This window comes from Lemur catta, chromosome 5, assembly GCF_020740605.2.
Source record: "Lemur catta isolate mLemCat1 chromosome 5, mLemCat1.pri, whole genome shotgun sequence".
In the NCBI taxonomy this organism is placed as follows: domain Eukaryota; kingdom Metazoa; phylum Chordata; class Mammalia; order Primates; family Lemuridae; genus Lemur; species Lemur catta.
In genome coordinates this window covers 11,530,767-11,558,736 of record NC_059132.1, presented here as the reverse complement: position 1 = coordinate 11,558,736, position 27,970 = coordinate 11,530,767, and the positions used below count along the sequence as shown (strand labels likewise).

General features: G+C 41.1%; 1 protein-coding gene across 1 annotated transcript in view; it reads left to right on the top strand.

Moving 5' to 3' along the window:
• The first annotated feature begins 1,959 nt into the window (after positions 1 to 1,959).
• DPYSL3 (dihydropyrimidinase like 3) overlaps positions 1,960 to 27,970 on the top strand; it is a 100,303-nt gene continuing 74,292 nt past the window's right edge. The window contains exon 1 of the mRNA XM_045551142.1: positions 1,960 to 2,561. Within this exon, the coding sequence (XP_045407098.1) occupies positions 2,181 to 2,561 (381 nt within the window). The 5' untranslated portion in view covers positions 1,960 to 2,180. The remainder of the gene's footprint in view (positions 2,562 to 27,970) is intronic.

The following is a 27,970-nucleotide window of genomic DNA, read 5'->3' as shown; positions in this document are numbered from 1 at the left end:
TTCGCTGAGGGTACGTCAACATACCTGTCTTTGATTTGCATTCAGACCAACTTCCATCCCCCAAACCTTTGTGACCGTCACAGGCCTGCCACCGAGATTCCAGTTTCCAGTGTCTTTGTTCCAGCCCAGAAATGGAGGCCAGAGTTTCCGTTCACCCAGTTCCGTGCAGATGCCTTCAAACGTTGTGTCGGTGTGCACGAAGAAGCCTGCCACGCGATTATGAGCATTAAATGAGTAAATATATGCGAAACAATCAAAATAACGACTGGCACAGAGCCACAGCTCCACACATGTCCCCTGTTGTTATTGTTGTTATAAGTATCATGCATTTTTTCCCAAGAGGATTTAATCCAGTACCTGTTATGTACCTGTAGATGTTCTGGGCACAAGACACAGCAAACCCCAGGTTTATAGCTTACACAGCGATCCGAGCCGGGCTTACCTCAGTCAGAACCCTACACTTACTTAGGTTCACACACGAGCCGGGATTTACCTCAAAGATGCACAACCCCCCAAAAGTTGAAGTGAATAGACCAGATCTCTGCCTTCATGGAGCCTAGTGGGGGTGGGGGTGGGGGTTGGCTCACAAAATAAGCAAAGTTTATCACGCTGAGGAGAGCAGTGACCGCCTGCGCTACCTAGGCGGGTGGTTACGGGCTACGCTCTGTGAGGACCCGCCCCGGTGTCCCGGGAAAGGCATAGCGAGCAACCGATTCGTGCTGGTTGAAGAAATACGCGGAGGGATGCATCTCCGAGAGGGAGCCCAGTTAAACCCGGGTACTGCGGGTTCTGGGTCAAGGCTGCGTGTGTGCAGATACCATGCCAGCCCTGCACTTTGTGGGCCCTGTTTATGTGGTAAAGTCTGGGCCAGAGTATACGTGGGTGGATGTCAGGAAGAGAACGGGGTTATGAAAGCATGTATATAAGTAAAGTCTGCATATATGTGAGGTAACATGGAAGGCAAAGCGTGCAATGTTTTTGGTTGTGCGTTTCTGAGGTAAATCCCGGCGCGTGTGTGAACCTAAGTGTAGGGTTCTGACTGAGGTAGAGCTGGCTCGGATCGGTGCGTAAGGTGCAAACCTGGGGTTTGTTCTATGAAAGAGCGTTAAGAAGAGTATTTTGCAAGGCAAAACCTAGGGATGCGTGCACAACTGTGACCTGCAATGTAATTGTGTGTGAGGCAAATTAGGGGTGGGTAAAAAGCAAAACCTAGGATGGTGTATACATAAGGTAAGAATGGGTGTATTTGTGAGTCAATGACAGGCTTTTGTGATTGTCAGTGAAATACGAGGGTTTCTGTGTGTTGTGTGTGTGAGTGTGTGTGTTGTGTGTGTGAGTGTGTGTGAGTGTGTGTGAGTGTGTGTGTTGTGTGTGTGAGTGTGTGTGAGTGTGTGTGTTGTGTGTGTGTTGTGTGTGTGAGTGTGTGTGAGTAACCCAATGCAGGAGTTTGTGTGAGGGTGTGGGTCTGTGAGGCAGATTCTGGACTTGGGTGTAATTGTGAGAAAATTCAAAGATCAGGGTGAGGCAAGTCAGGGGATATGGGCAGGATTGTGAGTTTGTGCTAAGTCTGAGTTTGCATGTGTGTTAGTTGTCGTGAATCAGGATTGAGCTTTGAGATGAATCCACCTGCGTTAGGCTGGTGCTCTGTGCGTGAGGGGGTCAGAAAGCTTTGCGTTTGTGAGGTAAACTCGGGAGTTAGTGCGGGTGAAGCGAGGTCTGTGTGAAGATGTGAGTCCAAGCTCTTCGGTGTGACCGTGGAGGCGTCTGAACCGTACGCAAGTGTGTGGAGTCTGGGGGTTGCGGCGCGAGCGGGAAAGGAGCGCGCGGGTGTGCGCGTGCGCGCGCGCCAACTTTGGGTTTGTGTGTGTGATGGGCACCGGCGCCGCGTCAGCCCGGGAGGCCGCGCCGGGGCTGGGGGTGCGCGGGGAGGCGCCGCCGGGCGAGAGGTCCCGCGAGCGAGCCGAGCGCGCCGCTGCACCGGGCCCGCCGCGCGCTCCCTGGCTCTCTGGCTCGCCGGCTCGCTGGGGACGGGCAGGAATCGGAGCAGCACTGCCGCCTCTGGCGCGAAGGCTCAGGCGCCTCCTCCCGCCGCGCTCACTGTGGCTCGGCGCACGCCGCCGGCGGCTGCCCTTTCCGCCTCTGGGGAAGAACGACCCTCGGGTCGCCGTCGCGCTCGAACCATGGCCTCGGGCCGAAGGGGCTGGGACAGCTCCCACGAAGATGATCTGCCCGTGTACCTGGCCAGGCCGGGCACCACCGACCAGGTCCCGCGGCAGAAGTACGGCGGCATGTTCTGCAACGTGGAGGGCGCCTTCGAGAGCAAGACGCTGGATTTCGATGCCCTGAGCGTCGGACAGCGGGGCGCGAAGACTCCTCGGAGCAGCCAGGGCGGCAGCCGCAGCTCGGGGAGCCGGCCCGGGGTCGAGGGGGACACCCCGCGCCGGGGCCAAGGCCGGGAGGAGGGCAGGGAGCCCGCGCCCGCGTCGCCCGCGCCCGCCGGGGTGGAGATTCGGAGCGCCACCGGCAAGGAGGTGTTGCAGAACCTGGGCCCCAAGGACAAGGTAAGGGGGCCGGGTCCCTTCTCCGCCTGCCTTCGGTCCCTTCTCCGGCCCTGGCCGCCATGGCCCGGGCACAACTTTCTCCCGCTCACTTTGCACGGGGCTGGGGGACTAGGAGGAGGAAAAGGGCATCCTCCTCTGAGCGTAGCGTGACCTCCTAGCCCGGACTCTGGATTCGCGGGTGGCCCCACTTGCAGCATCTTTGTGCGCTCGCGGCCAGGGTGCGCCGCGGACCCTGTTCCTGCCGCCTGGCCGCACCCCTGGGCCATCCGTCCTGGGTGGGTGTGTCAGCCCGGCCATCCCGGGAAGGCTTAGTGATTCCCAGCCTTTCTCTCCGCCTGAGTAACCGACAGCACAATTGTCTTGACCCCCTCTGGCCCTAGATTAAATCTCAACCCGGGTCACTAGGGCAGAGGGCAAAATGATGGTGAGAAAAATGGGGTCATCTCCGCAGCGCCCAGATGAAAAGTACAGGATGGGCGGTCTCCCCTCGCACTCTTCAAACATCATTTCTGTCCCTGAAACTTTTGGGTGTGGAGCCACTAGACTAAACACCAGAATCTCTGTGCTTCGCTTCTGTCCCAGCACACATTTCACATCTGTGTTTGTAAAGAGTGTATTCGTGTACGTATCTTGGCACAAGACCGGGTATCACAGGGGTCCAGCTGCCTCTGCAAGAATAGCATTGTATCTTTTAAAATAGGCGAGGGTATTTATTAAGGGTGCACATTAAACTATCACGAGATGCAAATTCCCTCCTGCTCTTAAACGTGCCAAAGCCAATTTCTTCTGTATGTGTATTTTTCAGAAACTCATGTCACGCTGAACTGACTGAAGAGATGGTGGTGTAATCCAGCTGATTGTTGTGTTTATTTCATAGAAAATCAGAGCTGTAGTTCAGAAAATTCAGGTCCTGGCAGGGCTGGAGGCTTCAAAGTTCAAACTGAGGCTTTTGAGTTGGGAAACAATAGTGATCAGATGTCCTCACCCTTGTCTAGGTAATGGCTACAAAATCCATCCGCGTGTATTATTCTGCACTAATATCGTTGGGAATAATAACCTGAAATGGAATTGTCTGCCTCAGAGCAATTACAGTTAATGCTTATCCAGGTTTTTGTTGTTTTGCCATTAAAATGCAGTGAGCCAGTGAAAGGACAGCATATCACTCCACTCCTTGATTTTTGAAAGTTTAAACAAACCAACCTTTAACTACTGCTACCACCAGGGAAAGTAAGTATTGAAATTAGTGCTGTTTAAAGGTATCACTTAGGAAACAATGTTGGTGTCCCTTGGAAACCCGTTTAGTTTGTGATTTTACATCATCCTTTGAATGTGGGCTTCCTCTAGGCCTTGCTTGCACACCCTTTTAGGGAAAATTTCTGATATTTTGGAAAGGGTTTGGGTGATTTCTAACTGAAAAATAGCCCTATAGAAAGGTTATTGCCTCTCTTTGGGTCTAACTTGATCAGTATTGAAATGTTCTTTTCATGACTTCAAGGGATGGGAGCAGTGATGGAAAAGGTCGGTAACAATTGCTGTGAGTCAGTGCTATTCCCTTTGCTGGAACACCCCTGATGCCTGATGTAAGTCAGATAATATGCCTGGTTTGCAAGACTGAAGAATGGTAATTTGAGAAAGGGAAAATGTTCCTCCTTGAAACCCAGCAATTCTCTCGTTTTCTTCCCTTTTGCAAACCCTATACTTTTGGCTCCTAATTGAAAAATAATAATACAACCTAAGCATCAGCAGGATTTCTAGGGCTGCATGGTTATTTGTAAGTTCAGGCTTGCTGTCAGCTTCAGCCAGGCCATGTTATTATCTCTAATTTGGTTGAATCACACTTTTAGAAGAGACCATAAAGGTTATGAAGTTCTGAACCTGATGATTATTTCCTTGAGGATAGAGATTGAGTGTTTGAATTTATCTTTGTGGCTGAATGCTTGGCACATTGGAGATGCTCAGTAAATGTTTGATACATTAAATCTCCTTAATTAAGCCATCTGTTTTGCTACGTGGATGCTACAAAATGATCATCTGGCCTCTGCTGAAATACTGCCATTGTCAGGGAGCTCACTACCTCATGAAACAACTTTTGGACAACTTTACTTAAAAAAAAATGAAGCCCAAATTTGCCTACCTGTAGTTTCTACAAATAATTCTTAGTTCTGACCCCTGGAAATATAGGAGTAAATATGTTTCCTTATTCTGAGATACTTTAGTGATTTTTAGGTATGGGGCTCTTGTATCTGTCAGAAAAGACTTGGTGATGCCACAGTAACAAACAACCCCAAAATTTCAGCAGCTTACTCAAACAATAACAGGGTATTTCTTGCTGCTACTTGTTGAACATGGATCAGCAGGGAAGCTCCGTTCATTATTGTCATTCAGAGATCTAAACTAATGGATGCTCCATCTCTACACATCTGTGGTGGGAACAGTATGTGGCAAGTTGCACACAGACTTTTAATCCCTCTCTGAAATGATGAACGTGATGTATGTTCACATTTCATTGGTGAAAGAAAATCATATGTCCATACTCAACTTCAAAGAAGTTGGAGGAATGCAATCTTACCATGATCCTGTAAGACCAGAAGTATTTGGCAAATAGCTCTAATATCTTTCCCAGATCTGGGGATGGACTACCAAGGTGAAACCTGGCTATCCCTTACTAGGGCTGTAGGCATGTAGCTTATCCTCTTTTTCTCAGTTTTCTCATCTCCAAAATAAGGATAACAGTGACTACTTTGCGCATAATAAGTACTCAGCACATATTAGTTATTACTATTTCTCTTCAATTTTTATTGCTCTTTATGTTTGAGGGCAGTTATCACATTTTCCCTAAATTTCTTTTTTAGCCTTGTTATTCCTACTCTTTTCATCATTCTCTTTTATAAGCGTTTCACCTTTCTGATTTCCTTTTCAGGATATACTATATTTTGTAAATATTTTTCTGAAAATACGGTGTCCAAGACTGAACATGGTGCTCCAGGTGGGACATGGCCATAGCAAGGTGCATTAGGCTATTTAACTTTCTAGATTTTTACACAATACATGTTTCTGTAATAGAAGATTACACCTAATAATTAAGTATCTGTGTCTTACTATTGTCTCCATAGTCAATTCTTTGTCATTCAAGCTTTCAGAAACTTTTTTACATATGCTACTGTTAAACCAGGATATCCCCATTCTATGCTGGAGCAATTGAAAACAAAATAAAACAAAACAAAAAACTTAACTATACGATTTTATTTTTCTTCCCTCTATAGTATTTATCACTATCTTAGCTCATCTTTTTATTATATAATAAAAATTTTGAACCTTAATTCTATGATACAACATTTCTACTCCCAGCTTTGTATCATTTGCAGATTTGATAGTATCGCTTTTTGAGCCCCTTCTCTGTGCCTCTCATAAATATATATTTTTTCCTTTTTTCTCACAGAAAATGATTGTACAGATAAGGCAATTGAAAATAAGAGATTCAGAATGTTTAGCCCCAAATCACATAGATAATAAGGAAGGGAGCTACAATTCAAACCCTGATTTTTCTGACTCTAGAGTCCAAGTTGTTTCCATACTAGGAGGCTACCTCTTTATTTAATTTAACCAGCCTGACCACTGTGTCAGCTCCTGACATATAATATAATGCAGGGTAAAGACAGATCTTCCTGCCACACCTCTAGAAACCTTCATCTTGCTACCAGCCCATTACTCAGGCAAACTTTGAGACCAGTTGTTCAGCCTTTGAGAACAATTGCTGCAAAATCCTTAGTCTTCCAAGTTGATTGCAAAGCTATCAGAAGACATTTTTAAAAAATGTCTTGATAAAATCAAAACAAGCTTTGTCTCTAGTGTACCTAATTATTAACTCCCATCTTAAAGAAATGAGTTTAAGAAATTATGAAGAGGTTAAATAACAAAAGTGTTTGGTAGAATAAAAATGTAAAAGTATCTCTAAGTTATACTTCAAATGCCAAGTTCCATGTTTAAAGTTACCACTGGGTGCTAATAGTATGGTTCTCAATCTACATCTAAACACCTTGTAAACTTATGTATTTAGATTTTTCTCATGATAGGCATTCGTATTGCAAAAATCCCCTGTGGTTCACTCACATGACTTTTTGTTTATAATTTTTGATACTTAGTGCATAAAAAGCAATTTCAAATGCAAAGAAAATATTTTTCACCATTTTTCAAGATGCTTTTCCATGTACACAGTATTTTCCTAGCAGTAAAAAAAAATTACTCAGAGGAGGAGAATTATGATATATGGTCTGCCTAAAGCAAATGATACTACAAAGACTTTGTTATCCAGCAAAAACAAAGTAATGACATTATGATTACGCAGGGAGTTCATTGATAACTCCCTATCAGGAACCTTGGGTCATTTCTAGTTCCCTGCTTCCCACGTGGGCCACTTTTGTGCAAGATGTTTCCTTTATGAAGTCATCAGGGGCTTTGAGTATAAAGGGAGAGACTTAGAAACAAATGAAATGTGGCTCTTACCTTTTTACCATTTGCCATTTGGTTTTTTTTGTCTTGGGCTAAAAGTTTTCAAAATGACTCAGAAAAATTGGTATTCTCCTCCTTACCCTGCGTAAGGGAAGACAGCTGGAAATAGAATTCTAGGCTAATAAAGGTCTCTCTAACCATCAGAATACAAATCCTGAAGTGTAAATGAATTTTACAAGGCTACTCTGACAAATGAAAGTTTGTACCTAGGCTAGGAAAAAAGCCTCCTGCTCACCTGGCCCTCAGGCCACACTTGAATCTGGGAGTGTTTCCTTACCCAAACTTGGAAGTGTTTGAAATCCTTCAGAGCTTTAGTTTAGTTTGACAGTAGGCATTTGAGGAACATAAAAAAAATGCCTTCTAAGTAATGCTGCGATTGGCAGAGTTCCCTCAAAGTAATGGTCCCTGGAGACAGGGTTTTGCTGACAGCTCTTGTAAGTAAGGTTTAAGACGGGCCAGAACACTGTCTGTGATGTTTTCCGTTGGTGACTGCTATAGCTGATTCTCTTTGTGATTAATTTCTACTGGGCATTATCCCTACAAATGTTTCTATGAGATAGTGGATAAAGCGTACTAGGAGTAGGAAATCTGGCTAAGGAGAACACAATCTGTGACTGCAGGCTCAGTCGTCCATTTTCAGGAGGAGGCAGAAGGTCCATTTAGATGTGTAAGCACTTTTTAAATTAAGCTTCTAGGAAAATGTAATGTTAAAATATATCTATACTCTTAACATGGAATCACGCAGCATTCAAAAAAGAGTTCTACTCCATCAAAGAACAATGAGATTAGCAAAAAACAAAACAAAACAGAACAAAAGTAGATAAGTATTAGAAGTCTCAGCTTCCAGATCCAACCTTTTACCTGCTGTATAACTAATATCTCCCCAAATCATGGAGATAATCACATAGAGATATTTCCCTTCTCTCTGAGCTATAGTCTCCTTCATTCTAAAATGTAGGGGGTAGACCAGATGGTCACGATGGTAATGGTCTATAAACTCTTTGATTGTGCATCTTAATCCAAAAATTTTTGGAGTATGCTTCATATTCCTTATATGTGTATGTGTATACACATATATGTACCCACGTGCATATATATAAATTACACACAAAAATATATTAATGTCTTATGACCATCATAAAATGCAAATCAGAAATATAAACTAAAAAAAGAAGAAATATCATTAAAAATACAGATATAAATCCTGATTTTTTTTTTTAACTTTATCCCAGTGGCTTGTCTTGCCCAAGTTATTGGGTAAGTGCTTGGAAGTCTGTAATCTGTAGACTAAAACATTTAATCATCAGTTGTTCTAACATTATAGTCATTGGTGAATTCATTGTTAGTCTGAGTTCTTCAGTGATAGAAGCCCTTTTACGAACAATCTCCAAGAGAAAGTTCAAAACTCTTGAAGGCTTGTGATGAGACTATAGACCAGGTGCTGGTCAGTGCTCACTGCTGTTTGTGGAATATGTGCAGACTAGGACCAGGAGGCTGTGGCAAACAAGGTAGTTCCCAAATCTCCCTTCACCCACGGATAGTTTTCTTTACTCATTTATTCGAAAAGCATTTATTAGGCCTCAGCTATATAGGTGCACAATTAAAAACAAATGTTGGAAAAACAAAGATGTGCCAAACAGATCAACAATAGGAAAACATAAACTGCATTTCCTCATAATCTTCTGGAGAAAACTGCCATTAACCCAGTGGTGGTATATTTTATTCCCATTTGTGTGTGTGTGTGTGTGTGTGTGTGAGAGAGAGAGAGAGAGAGAGAGAGAGAGAGAGGAACACATGCACTTTTTTTCCCAAAGGTGGAAAGATGCATTATTTCTGTGTTTAAACTATTTTTACCACTTGCTATTGTCTGAATGTTTGTGTACACCCAAATTTATATGTTGAAATCCTAACCTCCAAGATGATGATATTGATTAGGTCATAAGGGTGGAGCCTCATGAATGGGATTAGTGTCCTTATAAAAGAGGTCCCAGAGAGCTGCTTTTGCTCCTTGTACCATGTGAGAACACAGCTAGAAGAGCCGTCTATGAGCCAGAAAGTGGCCCTTCATCAGACACTGAATCTGCCTTGATCTTGGACTTCCTAGTCTCCAGAACTGTGAGAAATAAATTTCTGTTATTTATAAGCCACCCAATTTATGGTATTTTGTTATAGCAGCCTGAACAGACTAAGATAGCACTTTTTAAACAATCAAATAAGCTTCAATTTTTGGAGCAGTTTTAGGTTCACAGTGAAGTTAATTGGAAAGTACAGAGAGTTCCCATGTACCCTGTCTCCACAAACACACAACTTCCGTCACTATTAACACCACATACCAGAGTGGTACATTTGTTAAAATTGATGGATCTATATTGACACACCATTATCACCTAAGTCCATACTTTAGGATTCATTTCTGGTGTTGTACATTCTATGGGTTTGGAAAAATATTATATATAACAACATGTATCTACCATTGTAGTATCTTACAGAATAGTTTCACTGCCATAAAAATCCTTTGTGCTCTATTCATCCCTCCCTCTCCCCCAACTCCTAGCAACCACTGATCTTTTTATTTTTTCCATAGTTTTGTCTTTTCCAGAATACCATATAGTTGGAATCATACAGTATATAGGCTTTTCACATTAGCTTCTTTCATTTAGTAATGTGCATTTAAGTTTCCTCCATGTCTTTTCATGGCCTGATAACTCCTTTCTTTTTAGTGCTGAATAATATTCCATTGTCAGGCTGTACCATAGTTTGTCTATTCAGTCACCTACTGAAGTACATTTTAATTGCTTCCAAATTTTGGCAATTATGAATAAAGCTGATATAAACATCCCTATGCAGGTTTTTGTGTGAACATAAGTTTTCAATTCATTTGGGTAAATACCAAGGAGCATGATTGCTGGATCACATGGTTGAGAGTATGTTTAGTTTTGTAAAAAACTGCCAAATTGTCTTCCAAAGTAGCTGTACCAATTTGCATTCTCACTAGCAATGAAGGAGAGTTCCTATTGCTCCACATTTTCATCAGCATTTGCTTTTATCAGCGTTCTGGATTTTGGCCATTCTAGTGGGTGTGTAGTGATATCTCATTGTTATTTTAATTTGTAATTCCCAAATGGTGTATGATACGGAACATCTTTTCATATGCTTACTTGCCATCTGTATATCTTCTTCGGTAAGGTGTCTGTTATGTTCTTTGGTCCATTTTAACAATCTGGTTGGTTGTTTTCTTATTGTTGAGTTTTAAGAGTTCTTTATGTATTTCAGATAACAGTCTTTTATCATATATATCTTTTGCAAATATTTTCTCCCAGTCAATGGATTGTCTTCTCATTCTCTCAACATTTTTTTTTATAGAGCACAAGTTCTTAATTTCAATGTAGTCCAGTTTACCAATTATTTATTTCAGGGATTGTGCTATTGGTGTTGTATCTAAGAAGTCATCACCATACCTAATGTCATCTGTGTTATCTTCTATGAATTTTATAGTTTTGTGTCTTACATTGAGGCCTATGATCCATTTGGAGTTAATTTTTGTGAAGGGCGTAGATCTGGGTTTAAGATTCATTTTATTGCACATGGATGTCCAGTTGTTTTAGCACCATTTGGTGGAAAGATTTTCTTTGCTCCATTATATTACTTTTGCAAAAATCAGTTGATTATATTTATGTGGGTCTATTGCTGGGCTCTGTATTCTGTTCCATTTATTTATTTGTTTATACTTTCACCAATACCACACTGTCTTGATTACTGTAGCTTTCTTTTAAGTCTTGAAGTTGAGTAGTGTCAGTCCTCTGACTTTGTTCTTCTTCAATATTGGCTTTTTTGGGTTTTTTTGCCTCTCTACATGAACTTTAGAATTAGTTTGTCAGTATCACCAATTTTGATTGGAATTGTGTTGTATCTATAGATAATGGCTGGGAAGAACTGACATCTTGACAATATTGAACATTCCTATTCATAAGCATGGACTATATCTCCATTTATGTAGTTCTTTGATATCTTTCATCAGAGATTTCTAGCTTTCCCCATGTGGATCTTGAACCTATTTTGTTAGATTTATACCTAAGTATTTCATTTTTGGGGTGCTTATGTAAATGGTTATGTGTTTTAATTTCAAATTCAACTTGTCCAGTGCTAGTATATAGGAAAGCAATTGACTTTTGTATATTAATTTTATATCCTGCAACTTTGCTATAATCACTTGTTAGTTCCAGGAGGGCTTTTGTTATTTGCTCAATTCTTTTGGATATTTATTTATTTAGAGACAAGGTCTTGCTCTGTTTGGTCAATTCTTTTGGATTTTCATCTGTTTATTTATTTATTTAGAGACAGGGTTTTACCCGTCGCCCAGGCTAGAGTGCAGTGGTGTCATCATAAGTCACTGCAACTTCAAACTCCTAGGCCTGAGAGATCCTTCTGCCTCAGTTGCCCAAGTAGTGGGGACTATAGGCACATGCCACCATGCCTGGCTAATTTTTCTATGTTTTGTAGAGACGGGGTCTCATTCTTGCTCAGGCTGATCTTGAACTCTTGGCCTCAGGTGATCCTCCAGCGATGGCTTCCCAAAGTGCTAGGATTACAGGTGTGAGCCACTGCACTCGGCTCTTTTGGATTTTCTACATAGGTGATCAGGTCATCCACAGAGAAAGTTTGTTTCTTCCCTCCCAGTCGGTATGACTTTTATTTCCTTTCTTTGTCTAATTTCATTAGCTCGGACTTCCAGTATGATGAAGAAAAACAGTGGTGAGAGAGTGTATCTTTGCCTTGTTCCTGATCTTAGTGGGAAAGCTTTGAGTTTCTAACCATTAAGTCTGATGCTAGCTGTAGGTTTTTTGTACACGTTCTTTATCAAGTTGAGGACGTTCCCCTCTATACCTAGTTTGCTGAGTTTTTATCACTAGTGGATGTTGGATTTTGCCAGATGCTTTTTCTGCATCTATTGATACACTCCTGTGATTTTTCTTCTTTAGCCTGCAAGATAATGATGTCTTTAATCCTCATGACAGCTCTACAAAGTAAGTATTAACATCTAGATGATCTAGAAGAGAAACTCAGAGAGGCTACTCAGGTTCCTATAATCATATAACTAGAAATGGACAAAGTCAAGATTTAAGCCCAAGGACTGTCTGATTGCTTTCTGTATGCCACCATGCTGTTCTCTTCTGGTGTGGTGGCAGCCAAGCATCAGTACTGAATGGGAACCAACACCTAGAACTGGCTTGACTAAGAGAAGGATCCAAAATTAAATATCTACCAGAGGACATTTCTGAAGAGTGAGAGCATGGAGCTCACAGAATCAAAATAGGAAATCAGAATTTGGTCAAGTCTAAAAGGTGACCACAGTAGCTATAGCAGAAAACATGAGAAGCTGTGAAGCACTAGAAAGAGGCCGGGAGACAGAGCAAGGGAAGGAAGAGGTGGAGGGACTCAGACAGTTGTCATGATATGCCCAAGTGCCTAATGATAATTTTTATTGACTGCTGTGGCTTGCTGGTGAGTCAGCCTCATTTAAAGGCACCCACTAAGGGCAGAAAGTATCCAAAGGATGGTGGCACAGATAGGGCTCAAATCTAGGTCTCCATGATTGTGGAGCCCACATATCATGATTCTAGATGATCTTCATGGAGGGCAGAACCACTTGGTTTGTTTCCAAGAAGCTAGATTGTGTCTAAAGGGGAAAGATATAATGCTTACGTTGAGTTGGGAGTGGGCTAGGAAGGGGCTTTTTTGCTCTGGGTAATATTCCCACATCCTGCCACTTGGATAGAAACACATAAAACCAATGACATGGAAAATTGTATGATAAATGGATATCGAATGAGAAGGGAAAAAATATAGTTAATGAATGATGATATCTCAAAGAATTGGTAGGGAGGGAAGAGTATATCTACAGATATAGTTTTCTCCTACATACCACCCAGGGAGAGTCAGGAAGCCAGACTGTGGTACACTAAGGGAACTTTTTAGTAAGACTACAGGGTGGGGAATGGGGAGTTCAAAGTGGATGTGAGGGGTTTGAAATGAAGGCACTGTATCTGGCAATGCATGCTGTCAACTAACAGATTGCAAATAAAGGGTGAGATCTCTCTCAATTATCTAGAATAGGAGTCTGTAAACTTTTCCCCTAAAGAACCAGATAGGAAATATTCAGGCTTTGCAGACTATGAGGTGTGTCTGTTCCAACTACTCAACTCTGTATAGCAAAAGCAGCTGTGGACAATATGTAAATGAATGGCTGTGGCTGTGTGCCAATAAAACTTTGTATACCAAAACAGTGGTGGGCTGGATTTGGCCTATGGACAGTTTGTTTGAATACAAGAAAAGGGGCACAGGTGTGTATGTGTTTGTGTATGTGCAGGAGTGAGAGGCAGAGTCATAGCAACTTTTCAATATGAAACGATTGAGAAATTTGAGGTAGACATAGTAACCAAGGAAAACAATCTGAAAGGCCCAGACACACTTGTTCGCCTTTCAGGATGCCTGAGATTGGAGGAGGAAATTAAAAATAAATACATTCTCTGACACTAAAGAGGAGAACAATGCAAGATATTCAGAGAATGTAAATTTATGGAGTGGAGGCAAGGCTTGTTGAAGAACAAAGACAGGAGAAAGGGGGAGGTGGAAGAGGATAATCTGGAAATGACAGTGGGAAAGAAACAAATATAGGAAGTTGGAGTGATTTGGAAGAAGGTCAAACTTAAAGTAAATCTTTGCTGGAGGCTAGAAAAAGGAGAAGTGGAAAGGCAGCAAACAGCCCAAAGCTGCAGAGAATAGTGGAAAAGAAGGCCTCTTGGAATTGTCAATCAGACGTGGCACTGTTAAGTGAATGGGAGAATGGCTAGGCTCACTCACCCTTAAGACTTGTCAAAAGATTAAGTATATGGAGTTTGGGGGTGGAAATAATGGCTTGTCCAATAAAAGTATGATCAAGAATTTACAGGGAAAGGTTATACTTGGGAGGGTGAGTTGATTACCTTTTAGGAGATGTGTGCTCACCATTCAGGAAATCTGACTTGCAGGTATACAGGTCAGGAATTCAGCCAGGGAGAGGCATTCAGTGAGAGTCAATGGTTCTCCATTTGCTCTTGTGTTCATATATTCTTTCACACATTCGTAGGCCCAACAGGTATTTACTTGAATCTGCCATGACCGTTTTCAGGGTCCACAACAGTCGGAGATCTATCAGGTACTTGAAGGGATTGTGTTGAAGAAGTGATGGCAACTTCAAAAATGGGCTCTCAGAAGGGCACACTGGGCCTCCTTCAGGCCAGAGAAGGAGAAGGCAGGAAACTGATATTCATGAAAAGATCTCTCCATCATCAATCACACGGCAGAGACTGTCCAAGTAGATTGTAGAATCTCAGAGCTAGAAGTAATTTCAAAGATCATTTTTTCCTCACTGTATAACTTTACAAATAGGGAAACTAAGGCCTTGAGAGGGGAATAAGGATGAAAAATAAAAAATTATTGAGTGTTTATTATATTGCAGGCATTATTTTTTTAAAATTGTGGTAAAATACACATAACATAAAATTTACCTTTTTAACCATTTTAAAGTACAATTCAGTGGCTTTAAGTACATTTACAATATTGTACAATCATCACCCACAAGTATTTAGTTTCAGAACTTTTCCATCACCCCAAAAGAAAACTCTGTACCCATTAAGCAGTCACCCCCTCTTCCTCCCTCCTTCTAGCATCTAGCAACCACTAATCCTATTTCTATGTATTTACCTGTTCTAGATATTTCATATAAATGGAATCATACTATATGGGCCCTTTTGTGTTTGGCTTCTTTCACTTAGCATAATGTTTCCAAGGTTCATCCATGTTGCAGCATGTATCGGTGATTTATTCCTTTTTATGACTGGATGGATATTCCATTGTATGGATATATCAGATTTTGTTTATCCACTTATTAGCTGATGGACATCGGGTAGTTTCCACTTTGTGGCTATGGTGGATAGTGCTGTGTCAGACACTTTTTAAAGCACTTTACATTTATTAATTTCTGTTTGCAAAAACCCTTGGAAGGAGTTACTACAGTTATACTCTTTTTCCAGATGAGAAAAGAAAGGTTAGGTCACTTGCCCAAGTTACACAATTAGTAGAAGGGGATTGGGGAGGTGGAGCTAAGACCCAAACTTCTTATTTCCCAGCCCACCGCTCTTTCTGCCCTACCCGCAGCTCAGCTGCGTAAGGGCAGGGCCACCACCCATTCCTGTCTGCTCTGCTTCAAGGTCCACCACAAACACCTGTGCCCAGTATGTTTGGTGTAAATTAGTTGAATTAAATTTCCCTGCTGAATAATACATAGGAAACAAAAGAAAGGACTAGAGTCCTTTATGAGTAGAAAAGACTACTCATAAAAAGTCACTCCATGCATTTTAATAGTAAATATATAAAACATCTGAAATACTCGGTAACAAGATGTTGTAAATAAATGACAGAATACTACAGAGCCATTAAAAATGACGCTGTAGGAGAATAATGCTATGAGAAAGTGTTCCTGGTTTATTTAGTCCTGCAGCCCTCTGAAGGGTAAACAAACCTGAGGTCTAGAGAAATTAAATAACCTGCACAAGGCCGAGCGCAGTGGCTCATGCTTGTAATCCCAGCACTCTGGAAGGCCGAGGTGAGAGGATTGCTTGAGCTCAGGAGTTCAACACCAGCCTTAGCAAGAGGGAGATCCCATCTCTACTAAAAATAGAAAAATGAGCTGGGTGTGGTGGCGCATGCCTGTAGTCCCAGCTGCTCAGGAGTCTGAGGCAAGAGGACCACTTGAGTCCAGGAGTTTGAGGTTGCAGTGAGCTACGATGATGCCACTGCATTCTACCCAGAGCATGACTGTTTCAAAAAAAAAAAAAAAAAAAACCTGCATGAGCTCAAACAATTCAAAAAGCCAGAATTCTATCTAAATCCCCAAACTCATACTCTTAGCCACAATCAGAAAATTAAATGGACATTTTACAAATTCTTAGCAGCAATCAGAGGGATAATAGGTGACTGGGTGTTTTTCTTCTCTTTCTTCAGCTCCATTTTCCACATTGTTTACAATGCCATGCATTACTTTTGCAATTGAACAAAAGCAGTGCAATTTCTCTTACAAAGAAGAGATTTCTGTGCAAATCAACCTGAAAACATAGTTGACTGAAAAAAAACAGTCAACCTCTCACTGGCCATAAGAAAACATAAAAATATAAAAAATATTGTTCACAGCAAAAGGAAGGAAGTATGTTGGCAAGAAACAGGAGGTGTAGTTTTGTGGTTACTTTCTTTACCATTTCAACATTTGGGAACCATTAATGGATGCTGACCACTTCTTTTCCCTAAATAAGCATTTCTATTTTCCAATTCTTTGCAAAGTTCTGATGGTCTGAGAGCGCAGTTAACAAACCAAGCCTAATCATATGCAATTGTAGCCAGGTCTTGTGTGACGTGGCGGAGGTTGGAAGCATTCAGTTATGTAAGTTATATGCCTCAATTTCTAACCCCTGTCCAAAATTTTACTTTGCTCTCATTTCTGAATATTACAGTGAGCCTTTGCTTGGGGTGTGATTCTGTCTACACTGGGTAGTTTCCACAGACGATTTGAGAAATAACCTTTCTTCGTATTGTTAATACAAGAACAATATCAGTTTGTTATTGTTTGTTACTGTTGATAGGAAGAACTCCATGAAAACCAGTCATTGTCTCTAAGGACTTAGGTTGTTGATATTTAATTCCAAATTTCCCCTTTCAAGTCCTGTCTCCTCATTCAGTCAGCAGTGATGTGGCTCCACAATAGCTGTAATATTGTCATAATTTCCATAGAAACCATCTGTAAAGCTGCAAACACAGGATTACACCCTCCCTGCAGGCTGAGGCAGGAAGGCCAGATGGACTACGAAGGGGAAAGGCCCTCAATGAGACATAAATCATTTGGTGAGGGGGAGGACGATGAGGGAGGAAACTACTTTAGGAGAAAAAATTGTGTTTGGTGCAGTCTTTGCCGCAGGGTAAAATTCCCGAATGAAGTGGCCAGCAGTGCGGGCTGCTTTCCAAGGCCAGTGTCTGGGCCTGATTACTTGCTGGGACCCTGGTGCTAATGAGGCTGGAGACAGATTTCTTCCTCTGTGGGCTGCTGATTTCACAGGTCATCAGCCACAGACAGACAGACAGACAGATACAAGATCCTGGTCAACTCCTGTGTCTATGGAGATAGGGACAGAAATTACCATGTAATGCCACTCCCGTGAGCTAGGCTGGACCCTTGACATGAATAGCTCATTGGACCTTCCTGGTATCCCTGAGGGGAAGATGTTATTCCCATTTTACAGATGAGGTAACTGGGCTATTCTTACTCCTCCTTTAGATCTCAGCTTCTTCTTAAGTGTTTTCAGGGACCTTAATCTGGGTTCTGAAAGCTGGGTGAGGGAAGCTGTGTGCTTCTGAATGTGCCTCTATTTGGTACTTATTATTCTGTATTATAAACATTTGTTAACCTCTTTCCTGCTAACCTGGGATTCCTTTACCAACAATGCCCTTAGCACCTAACACAGGGTTGACTCATAGTAGATGCTCAATGTATATTTTTCAGTGAATGAATGAATAAGAAAGTGTCAGTAATTTATTCGAAATCTATCTTTTCCACAGCTGTACACCTGAGAGTTAGCACAGTGCCTGACATATACAGACCCTTAGTAAACATTTGAATGAAATAGTGAATGAATGAACATCAGCCAGCTTATTACATGGTGTATCAGGGAGTGACACAAAGACTTTCTGACTTTAGACATAAAGTTGCATTAGCTAGCAGGAGGTCATTGTCATGTCTGGCCAGGTAATTCCAAGTGCATGGCTTCCTGTTAGTGGCTTGCTACTGTTTGCTTTTAGAAGTACCTGTCATTATATAACAGCTCTTACACTTACCTGAGGCCACCCTTTGCCTGGTGGAAAGGATACTTGCCTGAAGGCCAGGAGAGTAAGGGTGAGACAGTTCTTTCACTAACTGTGTAAATTTGGTCAAATCTCTTCACCTTTCTGGGCCTAGTTTCCCCATTTTAGTTGAGTTAAATATGAGATTTTCTAGGAGTACCCCATCCCTTTTAAAAAAAATCAGAAGTAATCTTATGCATAATCCCAGTAAAAGTGGAACCTTTTGAATAGAGACTTCTCCAGCCTTTCCTTCATGTACCTGACTCCACCGCTTGGTAACCTCTGAGGAAGCTCAGTGGAAAACGGGATCCCTGGTGAACACAGCTTGGAATCCACTAGAATAGATTATATTTAGGGCTTTTCTGGTTCTAAAGTTCAAGGGGTCTAGAAATATGGGCACTGAGCTCCACAAATTATGAAGCCAGTCTGAGCTGATGGTATGTGCCACCTATCCTTGCAAATAGACATCTTGATGGAGAGAAATGGGCATGGGATTTGGGGTCATTCTTCCTGATTTTTGAACCAAGATCCACCACTCCCCCAAAGGATATTAACATTGAGCAAGTCATTTCACTTCCTTGAGCCAGTTTCCTCATCTATAAATTGGGGAAAGTATTCTTTCATGATTGGGTTTTATGAGATTATGGTGATAGCTACCATTTGCTATGTAATTACCAAGTCGTTGGTAAGTTATGCTAGCAGAGGCAATCCACTATGCGGTTAAGGATCCTTGCATGTTCTTGCCAGTTATACCAAAAAATGCGAGGCCCTGACTGCTCATTATTTGAATCATTTCTCATGGTTATGTTTTCAGTGAGCAATCTTGAGTGATGAGGTAATGTTTCCCCCAGACAAAGAGTAGTCTTGCCTTAGCCTACTATAAAAGTGGGCAAATTCCCCAAGATCAGTGTTATTCTCCTATAACACAGTCCACTGTGTGGACTGGGGATTCATGACAAATCCTGACTTAGTTTTTTTTGTACTACTGTAAGAGAATACCTGAGACTGGATAATTTATAATGAACAGAAATTTATTTGGCTTACAGTTCTTGAGGCTGGGAAGTCCAGGACCATGGGACTGACTTCGGACAAGAGCCTTTGTGCTGTGTCATCCCATGGCAGAAGGCAGAGGGCAAGAAAGGTGAGAGTGATCAAGAGATCAAACTCACAGCCTCAAGCTCTTTTATAATTAGCATTAATCCATGCATAAGAGTGAAGCTCTCATGATCTAAACATCTCCAATTAGTCCAAAGTCCCAACACTGTTGCATTGGGGCTTAAATTTACCAACACAAACTTTATAGGGGACACGTCTAAACCATAGCAAGCCTTTTGCATCATTCCTGTGAGACTTAGGAGGCCCTTTCATTGAACAACTGATGAAAACCCCATAAAACTCTGGCTCATGCTTTTGTTGTGAGTAATAAAGTCCTTTGTCTCCCACCCAGGAGTCTCTTGTCTTCTGCCAGCATCCATGAAATAGAAACAGGCTAATTTGTTAGATTGTAAATAGCATAAAATCTCAGACCCTACACAGTTCTTGATATATATATTATATTGTAGTATATCACATTATATCAAGTTATATTAAATTATTACAGCTGCCCTATGAAGAGGTAGTTCTAGTAACCATATTTCGTAGATAACAAACTAAGTTTCAATAAGGTTCAGTAACTTGCCAAACATCACATGACTATTATAGACTAAACTAAGGACTATCTTATTCCAAAAGTTACACCCTTACCTATCATATATTTCCCCTCTGAATTATATGAAATAATGACTATAAAATTCGCTGTAAACTCTAAAGCATTATACATATATGTTTTATTTTTAATAAAAATATAATTGTGATGTAAGCTTTAAGAAAGTGGTTCATTTTAACAAATGTATATTGATTATGGCCCTAGCTCCCCACAGCCAATGAAGCTGCCTTTTTAAACTTCTGTGAAAGCTGGGTGCAGTGGCTCACTCCTGTAATCTTAGCACTTTGGGAGACCGAGGCGGGAGGAGGCCAGGAGTTCAAGACAAGCCTAGGCCATAGTGAGACCCTGTCTCTACAAAAAAAAAAAAAGTTAAAAAATTAGCCGGGCATGGTGGTGCATGCCTGTAATCCCAGCTTCTCAGGAGGATCTCTTGAGGCCAGGAGTTTGAGGGTGCAGTGAGCTCTGATAACAATGCATTTTACCATGGGCAACAGAGTGAGACCCTGTCTGAAAAACAAACAAAAAAAAAATTTCTGCAGAAAACCTGGGTTTTGTAATGGCCATGCTGCTTACTAGCTGGGTGACACTGGACAAGATATTTAACACCTTTGTATCGGTACAGGTTCAGTTACAATAATGGACACCCTCCTAGGTATTTCAGAGAGAAGGGATTTAATATAAAGAATTGATTATACGCATGTTGGAAGTTGAAAGAGCAAAAGGGAACATAGAGGTTGATCAGAGATAATATAATAACTAGAATAAGCAGCAACCATCCAAGAGAGGGGAGAGCTGTCCTGCAGGATCAGGGCTCAGACTGGGAACAGTGCTGAGGTCGATCTCCACCCACTCCTGATACTTCTGGGACGTGTAGCAGAACTGGGAGTGGAGGTGCCAAAAGAAGCTGGAGCTTGGAGACAACTGCAGCTACAGGAATGATGCTGGAAGGACCAGGGAAACAGGAAAGAGATTCTGTTTCTCTTCCTTTGCCCATCTATTCTCCATTTTCTGCCTTCTGTTTGCAGACCCTAATAGAAAGCTAGCTGGTTGAGGATCCTGGGTCATGCAGTTTGCAGAGTCCCAGCTGAGTAGAAATTAGAGAATATAAAGTGTAGATGGATGGGCTTGGAGCTGAGAAACAGGAGGCCAATAACAGGTACAATTGCTGTCCGTTGGTCCCATATTTGTAAAAGGGGGATAACATCCATCTCATTAGATTCTTTTGGAGGATTAAATGAAAAACCACTCAGTTGCTTGAGACTGATTGCAAGTGCCCACTAAATATGAGGCTTTATTATTCTAATTATGCTCAGCTTGCTTTCGGTATCCTCTGCTGCCTTTGCCTCTTTTCCAGTGGGACTTGGGTGTTAAGCTGGCTGTGGGGATTATCAGGCCATCTGGGAAGCTGGCCTCGCTGAGCTCCATGTGGAGAACAGGCTTCAGAACTCCGCACTTACTCTCGTGAGTCAAGATGGCAACTTTCTCCCCAGAGATATTTAATGAGCTGGTTGTCAGAGTGGTGTTGATAGATAAAATGCCTGTCTCAGATTGGATCTGTGGTTGCTCTGATGTGGGATTCTCAGTTTATTTCATTTGTCATCTTGCTTCCTCTCTTTCCCAAAATAAAGCCCCCTTGCCTTCCACTTCTGTCTTTTCACTCTCTCTTCAGACAAGATAAAATGTCCTTCACTGAGTGAGCAGGATTCATGCTTTTGAACAGCTGTTCTGTGCTCTGGAGCTTCATGCTGCGGCATCCTCTCAGAATATCCAGCCAAAGGGGCTGAGACTTCAGTTTCAGCAGCATAGCCTGGTAAATAAGGATTCAGATTGTGGAGGAGACATGACCAGGGTTCAAATCCCTGCGTAACATTTTATTAGCTCTATGACCTTGGGCAAATAACTTCTCTGAGCCTCACCTTCCTCATGGTAATTGTATGTGTATCACAGGTTGTTGGAAAAATAAAAGAAGATAATCCCTGTAATGTACTAAACCCAGAATGCCTTATATTTTGCAAACCCCCAGTAAGTAATAACTATTATTACTGCCTGTCTATGCTATTTTTTTTACAAACTCCTGATTTACTCAGAGTAGAATTTATTGATTAATATGTTCCACAAAAGTTTACTGCTCATCTATTAGATGCAAGATACCATGCAAATACTTGGTGAAGAAAAATGACCAAAATGCTAACCTGATCTGGTGAATATAGAAGAAAGTCCCTGCCTTCCAGGTGCTAAGTTTCGGGAGTGAGGGAGAGGGAGGCTGGTCACATTCCCAGACACGTTACAGTACAGTGGGATAGGTGTTACAATAGGGGTGGGCACAAAGGACCCCAAGGTTGCAGAGGCAGGTGGAGAACCAGACCAGGACTTGACGGACAGGGAAGGCTCCCCATGGTCTCAATGTATATTTGAGATAGCCTGGAAAAATATGCGTGTATGATATGGTAATGGAAATGTGTGTATGTATGTGTGTGTGTGTGTGTGTGTGTGTGTGTGGAGTGTATGTGTTGGGGGGGGGGTTCCAAGCAGAGGATCTGCAACAGAGAAAGCATGGCATGTTCAGGAACCTGAAACCCTGTAGACAGTGAGGGCACATGTTGAACTCTCAAAACCAGAGCAGTCGCCCAGGGCCAAATTACATAGGGCCTTACAGAGTAGATGTAGGGGCACAAACTCTGAGAGTCTTCTTGGATTCTCTTGGTTGCCTCCTTCTTTCTGAAGATGCCATCTGCCTCTGAGACCACACCGCTTAGATATCATGGTGTTTTTCTAACAAGTAATCAATTGTCTCCTTTCTTACTAAGGTAACCCTAATTTTGTTGAGGGAGGCAGTATGCCCAGCTTGAAAAATTAGATTTTCCAGCCTGCCTTACAGACACAGTTATATGCAGACGTACGTAAGTCCTAACTGACATTGATGTGTACAGGCTGGAGACAGGAAAAATTAAACAGTCAAGAGTGTATATTAAGAAGATCTGTGAACTCCCTCCAACAGACCAATAAATACAAAGGGAATGTTTGAAGTTCTGAGAGATTGAGACCTATGTTGCTGTATGCAGTGCATAGCCCAGGATAAAACCTTTATTGAAAAATATTTTTATAACAGCAAAAATTTTAAAAAGAGCTCAATGTAGGACATATGAATTCTGATCCTGGCTCTAAAAAAGTCAAAATGTGATTCTAAATAAGCTGTTAACTATCAAATAGTAGCAAATAATGATTTTCCTTGGAAAATGGAAACAAAGCCTCTATTACAGTGCTATTGTGACAATCAAATGAACTACGTTAATGATAATAACAATAGCAATTATGGGAGGAGGGAAATGAAGAATTCTGTTCAGGGACAATAAAGGATTACTAGGGAGGAGGAATGGATGGGAACAAACATTAACTGGTAAATAGTTCTCTTTGGAATTTAAATGAGACTGAGAGACACGACATTATCTTCTTAAAGAGTCTGTTCATGTGTGGTCACATTCCTATCTTACAGGGACAGGGAGAAAAGAACAATTGTTTTCCTAGGGGAGTCTGGATCTCAGACAGATAAAGACACTTCAACAATTTTGGGAGAGATGATGATGGAGGGGGGAGGCCAGAGAGACCTTGAGCCTTCTCTAGTCAGTCCAGCATGTCAAAATGCCATATTTTAGGTAAATATTTTTAATTTCCTTCAGTCTTTTCTCTTCTGTAATTGTTAATTTTTCCTGATTATTTGATGAGATTCCTAGGGAGGGGGTGTTAAGACAATTACATTTCCTTTGGAAGACGTTTCATCAGTCAGATAACGGAACTTCCAGAGAAGGCCCTTACCTGAGCTTAGGGGAGAAGAAATGAGAATGTTACTGAAAGCTTGGCACTTGTCCCTGAGGCCTCATGAAAAGAATGAGGACAAGTAGTTTGAGGAGAAGGAAACAGAAGTTTATTAATTTGCTGGCAAATGAGGAGGTTGGCAGACTCCCGTCTTAAAGTACCAATGTCCTACCTCTCATCAGGCATACAGAGCTTTTAAAGGGGAGATTTTCAGCTTCAGGCTATTGCTGTTCAACTACAGTTGATGGTTCTGATTCATCCCATCTTCAGCTAAGACAATCTGATGACCTCAGATGAGACAATTCCCTTGAGCCATCTCATGTGGTACAAAGAACAAAGGGCACTCTCCTACCCCTCTAGACCCCTGGCCTGGGGCAGGGATGCAGGTTTTAATTCCCAAAAGGAATGGGGAGTGGTTAGAGAGTCAAAAAACATTTTTACCCTTTTTACGCCATTCTGCCTGTTACAAGAAGGTTAGAAAGTCTTCGGTTCTGAGGCAGCTCCTAAGGCCTTTTAATTTCCTTTAATTCAAAAGTGCTCAGCATGCCAAAGCACCATACTTTGGGGTGCTGTTCTCTGAGCCCTAACATTATCAAGCTTCTAGCAGAAGAAGTCAGAGTTAGAATCCCTGACATCTGATATTACAAGATAGAATTTAATTGTATTACAAAAGATCTTAATTGTTCACTGAATTTCTAATTTATTAAGAATTTGCCATGTAGCAGACATTATGTACAGTGCTTATATATATTACTGTATGTAGTCCCCAAATAATCATTACCTCCAATTCATAATACACACTGTTGTAATAGAGGATAGTATAGAGTGGCTAACAAGGGGGAGGTTCTGGCACCAGACTGCTTGAATTCAAATTCTGACCCATCCACTAATGAGCTTCTCATTTAACCTTTGTCAACTTCCAAATCCTTTTCTGTAAATGGGAATAGTAAAAGTATCTCCCTTTGTGAGGATTAAATGAAATATTGCATATAAAATCACTTAGAATGCTTCCTGCATAGTATCATTATCATTATTATTAAATCCATGAAAAGACATTTTCCTCTTAGCAGTTCATAATTGCCTGGTAATAGTGTTATGAGAAAGTGAGCCATGTGTATTAATAAAAGATGACAGATTTTGCCATTATGTATGTGGAGGACAAGGGAAACAGATGACATTTACTGATCCCCTACTATGCACCAAACATGGTACTTACTGGCCACAATTTTGTACACTTAATCCAAACAATGCTACATGATGGAAGTATTATTTTTCTATATTTTACAAAAGAGGAAAAAAACAAGATTAAGAAAATTTCCCAGTTTCATAAAAGCAGTATTTGATGTAGCCAGGATAGAAAGCCAGGTCTTTTTGTGTCCGAATTTCATGTTTTTGCTTTACAAAAGATGAAAGGAATCAATAAAAATGAGACTTTTCTTCCAATACTGCAATTAACTTAGAGTATTAAGATAACTTGCAGCTTTTCTTTTCTCCTTATCGGGTAATTAAAATTTAGCATTTCTAAAGTTGTTTAAAATATATTTTAAAAAGAAATTTGGAAATCTACGCAGCAGTTCAGAAACGGCCCCAAGGTTTTATTTAACCTGAATTTCCAACTGTTTAGAAGTTGAATCACAATTTAACTGCAAAAGGCAAATCTATTGGTGGGAAAATCCATTACCAGAAGTGTTCACGAAGAAGTGAAGAAATACATTCTCGAGATTAGGACAAGACAAGGTATCTCATGCTGAGCGCAATCAAAAGCCAAAACAAAGCCTGCCCTCCTAAAAACCAAAAACTAATTTCAAACTAAGAAAAATAAAAGAAAATTGTTTGCAATAATATGTTTCTCAAGTTTATTCACCCATGGATTAGTCTTTGCGTTGTTTCTCTTTCTTCAAACTCTTTCTCTTTAAAAAACTGCCAAGTGTTGTAATGGAAACAAAGAAGGGACTTTAATATCAGCCAATTTAATGAGAAAAACAACAAAGAAAAGTTGTGTCCCTTGTATGGAGCCACAAAGATTATGCGTCTTATTCCTCAGGTTTATAGAGGAACTTGGCTGCAGGTCTTCACTGGAAAGAGACACAAGGATTTGGAATTCCACCTGGAAAACTTAGGTTTCCTTGCTTTCTGGATCAACACAGAGACAGAATCACAATGAGCACTCTCACATTGATGTGATAGATCTTTGGATAGGAACCCCCCAATTTATTCTCAGGGCTTTAAGTAGCCTGCCTGCTTCATATCTTGGCATGCTAGAAGTGATTTTATTTTACTTTATTTTACTTATTTTATTATGAGCAGGAGAAATAAGGACCAGTATCTGTATGATTTAAAAAAAAAAAAAGTCTTGGGTTTGGTTTGGGAGCTTCTCTGAACCATAAGAAATGACCTCAAAACTGGCTGAAAACCCCAAAAGAATGAAAAATGGCATGCTGCAAGTTCCAGGAGGATGCTGCAGAGATCAGCTTCAGTTGCATTTCATTTTGCACTATTATTGATGGCTTGGAAAGAGGCCATAAACCTATTATGGTAATTATATCTGCAGATGAGGGTAAATAGGATGGTGTTATAGACACTAGTGAGGAAGAGACATAGTACAGAGCAACCTAGAGAGATTAGAAATATGGGCAGGAAATGAACAAATGAGATCAGCCTTGAAAAGTGGGAACATGCATCTGGAGAAATACATAATTTGAAAAACAGAGAGGTGCTTAAAGGCAGGGTCATACTTGGAAAGCAACAATGATAAATAAGTCTTTGAGCCGGTATTAGTCCTGGATTTGTTTGTAACATGATGGAAAAATAATGCTCAGGCCTGGTGTGCATGTAGCTTTTTAGAATGCATTTTTTTTTCAAATGGAGGCATTTCCATTATTTTATTTGATCATCAGCCCAAAGATATTGGAAGCAAAGAATTTATTATCCATTGAAGAGATGAGAAGAGATTAAATGAATTGCTTCAGGTTAATTTGTTAATAAAATAGACATGACTAAAATTTGAATTTCTTGACTTATTTTTCTTTTTCTCTGTTCACTACAATACCTCCTCATTTTGCCTTGGATCTCAGAATAGTAATTATTTCTGGTTTAGCATTTACCTATCTATTTCTGATATGGTGCACAATTTGATTTTATTAATATTTGAGATTGAGCATAGTATTAGTGAACCTTTGAACGTGGCAGGAACTGCTCCCCCTCCCCCATGCCTATAATATCTTTCTAGGATGAAGTGAGGTAGTGTTGTAATGATGTAGATCTCTGGATTGGAAGTCAGAACCCCATATGAGTAGTATCACTAACTGTGGGGCTGGGGTGGGCAAACTGTGTGCCTTCTGTAGTCTTACGTGCTTCAGTTGTAGACTGAGTGGGTTTATCACTATTGTCTCATGGTATTGATCTCTTTGAAGCTCTAAAAGAAGAATGAAGCTAGTGTAAACAGAGACCATGAAGCCTGAGAGGAGTCAGGGAGAATGGGGGGGCGGGGATATGTAAATGAATGGACTGAAAACACTTATTAGCATATGACAAGCAGGCAGATTTAAGTTTTCAAGAATAACCTTTGCATAATCTACCTCAATCTGTTCTCTGGTGCCCTTGTTATAGAGGTCCTATCTTAAAGTTGATCCTGTCATCTTTTTCTTTTCCTTGGTAATGATGTATGAATTTCTGTGCAGGCTTATCTGCTCCTTTGGTATGGACAACAGGTAAGAACCAGTGCACGGAGATGTCTTTGGATTCTGCCAGCATCGTAATAGCTCCTTTTTCTCTGAGAAATGCCCTATGTCCACATGGGTGGACACATCCCAGCCCTGTTTATGTCCTGTGATTCCTCCATCCCTTCTCCACATGTGATTAGAATGTAGGGTAATAACTGACCCAAACAGAGCCGATCAGATTCTTTCCAGTTGGGGATTGGAACCAAGAGACACTCATTTTATTCTCTTATTGTAATTAAAATGAAGAAACATGGAGGGGCCAAATGTGTAGAGAAAAAAAAAAGTGGCTAATATACATAGAATAGAGAGAATGACAGTGTAGCCTCAGAGGGTGCTGTGGTTTGGATATGGTTTGTTTGACCCACCAAGTCTCAGGTTGAAATTTGATCCTCAATGTTGGAGGTGGGGCCTGGTGGGAGGTGTTTGGGTCTTGGGGGCTGATGATCATGAATCCGCCAGGGCTACCAATGTATGGTGTTAGCTGGAGGGTTCTCCAGTGGTCATAGGAATTTGGGCAGGGGAGTCCCCCAGTCTGTCCCTGATGGTAGGTGATTGGCTGCCTTAGATATTTTTCTTTTTTATTGGTGTTGTCATGGAAAATAGAGAGCCTACATTGTGTTCTCAACTTAATTGGCTATTTTCTATTTTACTTGAAAAAAATGTAATATGAATATCAGCAGCTCTATCCGTCAGCTCTCTTACCATCTTGTTATACTAGTTAAAGAGTACTCTAT